A 3,197-nucleotide genomic window follows, 5' to 3' on the forward strand; every position below is an offset into this window, starting at 1 on the left:
AGGAGGGGAAGAACTCCCTTTTAACAGGAAGACATCTCCAGCAGAGCCAGGCTCAGTGTGAGCAGCCATCTGCTGAGGCCGACTGGGGTTCAAGGAGACAGAAGCAGAGGTACAAAAAGCAGCTGTAAAAGGCGGCCCCTTCCAGGAAACACACAGCCAGGCAGACAAGCTCCGAGCCAACAAAATACAATTTCACTGTCTAACAGAAACTACCCGTCAGAGGCCAGCTTTAAAGTTGTGTTTCCACCTTAAGCTTTGATGTGATATCAAAACACATTTATATGAGATTACTGGAAAAATTGTTGTTTGATGGTATTTCATCCTGTGTCTGGTCAAACATTCATACATTACACCAATATCTTGAACACCTTTTTATTTTATATTTTACACCCATTATGTAGTCATATTTTGCTTCGTCTTATTGTGCTAAAATAAGTATTATTCTCAACTTTATCTTATTTGGAGAATAAGGTGTGAACAAAATGTTGTGGTTATTTATTCTGTCTTTTATCTTTGATATTTCCTCCTTTTACATTAGTGAAATTTGGAATTAAACACTATAGAATGAACATTTTAATTATTTCTCTTTTATCTGTTATCTTAAATATATTTAAAAAAATAGTCAGATTAATATCGTTTCAGTGCTAACGAAACAGCACAGCACTGCTTTGAATGAAACAGTGAAGAAGTTTCTGTTAAAATAATTGAATTCAGTTTATGTATATAGGGCCAATTCACAACACATATCATCTGAAGGCCCTTAACAGTTCACCAGATCATACAGTCAAATTGATTCAAAGTTTTCTATCTAAGGAAAACCAGCGGATTACATCGACTCATTGACTCGAAGGCAATCCCTCACACTAAGCAGGCTTGTGGCCACGGGTGAGGAAAAACTCCCTTTTTCCTCACCCGGGACTTGCTGGAAACCTCCAGCAAGACCCGGCAGCATAATTAGTTGTGTAGAAATGTACAGCAGATATTGTCGCTGATTTGGAGCTCTATATGTCGCCACCTCCTTTATTTAATAAATCTATAATCTTAACTAAATATAGTCCTGTTTAGCACACACAGTGCTCTTTCTGCAGCAGGAGCAGATTAATTAAATTGTTTCTACATGCAGACACTGTATGCATATTAGCAAAAAATGTAAACACATTGCTTTAAGAGCACATTTTTCTTAAAGTGAACATATCGAAAATCTAGCTTCCACTAAATATTGTGTCTAAAAGGAAGACAGAATGTAGCTTTTCTACATGATGACTTAAAGCTCACCTAAAAGTTGATAAATAGGGTGAGGTAATAGATGATTAATCGGGGATAACCTAAAACAGAACAAGGTTAAGTCACAAATAATGTCCATGAAACAAATAAGTTCAGTTTACATAATGTATGTAAATATTTAGTAAGTACAGTAATCTGCATGTATTTCGAATTTTGCGCAAAGCAAGTTATAGGACTTTTATGATTAAACAACTCAAATAATTCATTAGACAAGTGAATAACAATCATTCTAAGGAACATTAAAATAATAACAATCTGCTAATGAATAGAAGCAGTTATTGTTTCACCTTCTTTAATGTAACATTTAATCTGATGGCAAAACGTGATTTCAATGAATTTTCGCAAAACTGTAAAATTATACGACTGATATAAAATAAAAAATTCAATAATGTAAATGACAGATATATTTTACTTCAGTGAGCAAATAAACAAGGAAAAAAAAGAGGACAAAGGTTTTGAATTACAAAACATTTATTTCATTTCAGTTACATTTTTTCCAGCCAACCCAAACAAACAGATCAGATCATTTTATTTTGACACAAAGCAGTCTTTTCCAGATTTTACGTACTTCAGACAGATTCAGTCCATACATCACAGGGTTAAAGATTGGCTGACAAACTATAAAGTAAAGGGATAAAAATATTTTTGTTAAACGTGGAAAATGGTCTGTGTTAAACCTGCTCTGATAAATTTCCAATGAAACTCCGAATGTATAGTTGATCAGAGAGACCAGGTGAGGTATGCAGGTTGAGAGCGCTTTCTTCCGTGTCTGTCTGGATCCAGAGTAACACACTTTAAGGATTCTATTGTAGGTGTAGATAATAAGAGTGACTGGAATAAAGGTGCTGACAACAGTTGAAATAATCCCGTAGATATTATTTACAGTTGTATCAGAGCAAGCAAGTTTAACTATGGAGTAGTTAGTGCAGTACACTTTGTTAATGAAGTTTCTGCAAAGCTGCAAAGAGAAACTCAAAGATGTAGAGATAGCAATACCAAGAAAAGAAATAATGAAGGTTGCTAAAACTAGATAAGCAATTACCTTGGCAGTCATTAGCTGCTGATACTGCAGAGGTTTGCAGATAGCCAGATATCTGTCATAAGACATGGCAGTCAGGGTGAAAAACTCTACACCTAAATAGGAATGAATGAAGAAAATCTGAGTGAAGCACAGCGGGATAGACACTGTATGAACATCAGAAAGGAGCTGAACCAGCAGAAAGGGAAGCAGTGCTGTGCTGCCAAACATTTCATTAAAAAACAGGCTGCACAGAAACATATACATGGGTTCATGTAAGCTCCTATTTACACAGATCACCGAGATCAGCAGGATGTTAAAACCAATGATCAGAACATACAGACACAGTATGATCGAAAAGAAAAGGTACTTTAACAGTTTGGTGCCAAAATATGCTCCTAGTATAAAATGGGACACCTGTGTTGAGTTCATCGTGATGCTAGACTGTTAAGAGACATAATGTGAAATCCTTATGATGGAAAGTTTTTTAAACAAACTTAAACTCTAATAATCATAAATATTCATGTGAAAAGCAAACAAAGAAAAAAAAAATCAAAGGTCATTTATGGAATCAGCAATTACACTCACCACCCTCAAATTCAGAATAAGTATAACATGAATAAAATACAGATCATGACAGCGAGTTAATTTGGGCTGATTAAATCTTACTGCTGTTTTTAAACCTTTCTGTTTCTCCCACATCACCTGTTGTCACGATGGCCGGGTTCTCGTTCCAATCAGTGTCATCATGTCCCCCACCCCCTGCCCCCCATGTACTTCATTATTTCCCTGTTGCAACTATTCATGTTTACAGCTGGTTCTAGAATATAAAATATATATATATATATATATATATATATATATATATATATATATATATATATATATATATATA

The 3,197-nt window shown here is 34.9% G+C and overlaps 1 protein-coding gene across 1 annotated transcript; it reads right to left on the minus strand.

Annotated features, from left to right (window-relative positions):
• Positions 1 to 1,807: 1,807 nt before the first annotated feature.
• On the minus strand, positions 1,808 to 2,887 carry LOC107091827 (putative gustatory receptor clone PTE03). Its single transcript, XM_015385994.1, has one exon. It carries the CDS (start codon positions 2,732 to 2,734, stop codon positions 1,808 to 1,810), a length of 927 nt encoding a protein of 308 aa, XP_015241480.1. The 5' UTR covers positions 2,735 to 2,887.
• Positions 2,888 to 3,197: the final 310 nt, after the last annotated feature.

This window comes from Cyprinodon variegatus, unplaced genomic scaffold (genome assembly GCF_000732505.1).
Source record: "Cyprinodon variegatus isolate N-32 unplaced genomic scaffold, C_variegatus-1.0 Scaffold354, whole genome shotgun sequence".
In the NCBI taxonomy this organism is placed as follows: Eukaryota; Metazoa; Chordata; class Actinopteri; order Cyprinodontiformes; family Cyprinodontidae; genus Cyprinodon; species Cyprinodon variegatus.

Coding starts and splice junctions, on each gene's coding strand:
- LOC107091827 (XM_015385994.1), bottom strand. CDS start 2,734: ATGAACTCAACACAGGTGTCCCATTTTATACTAGGAGCATATTTTGGC.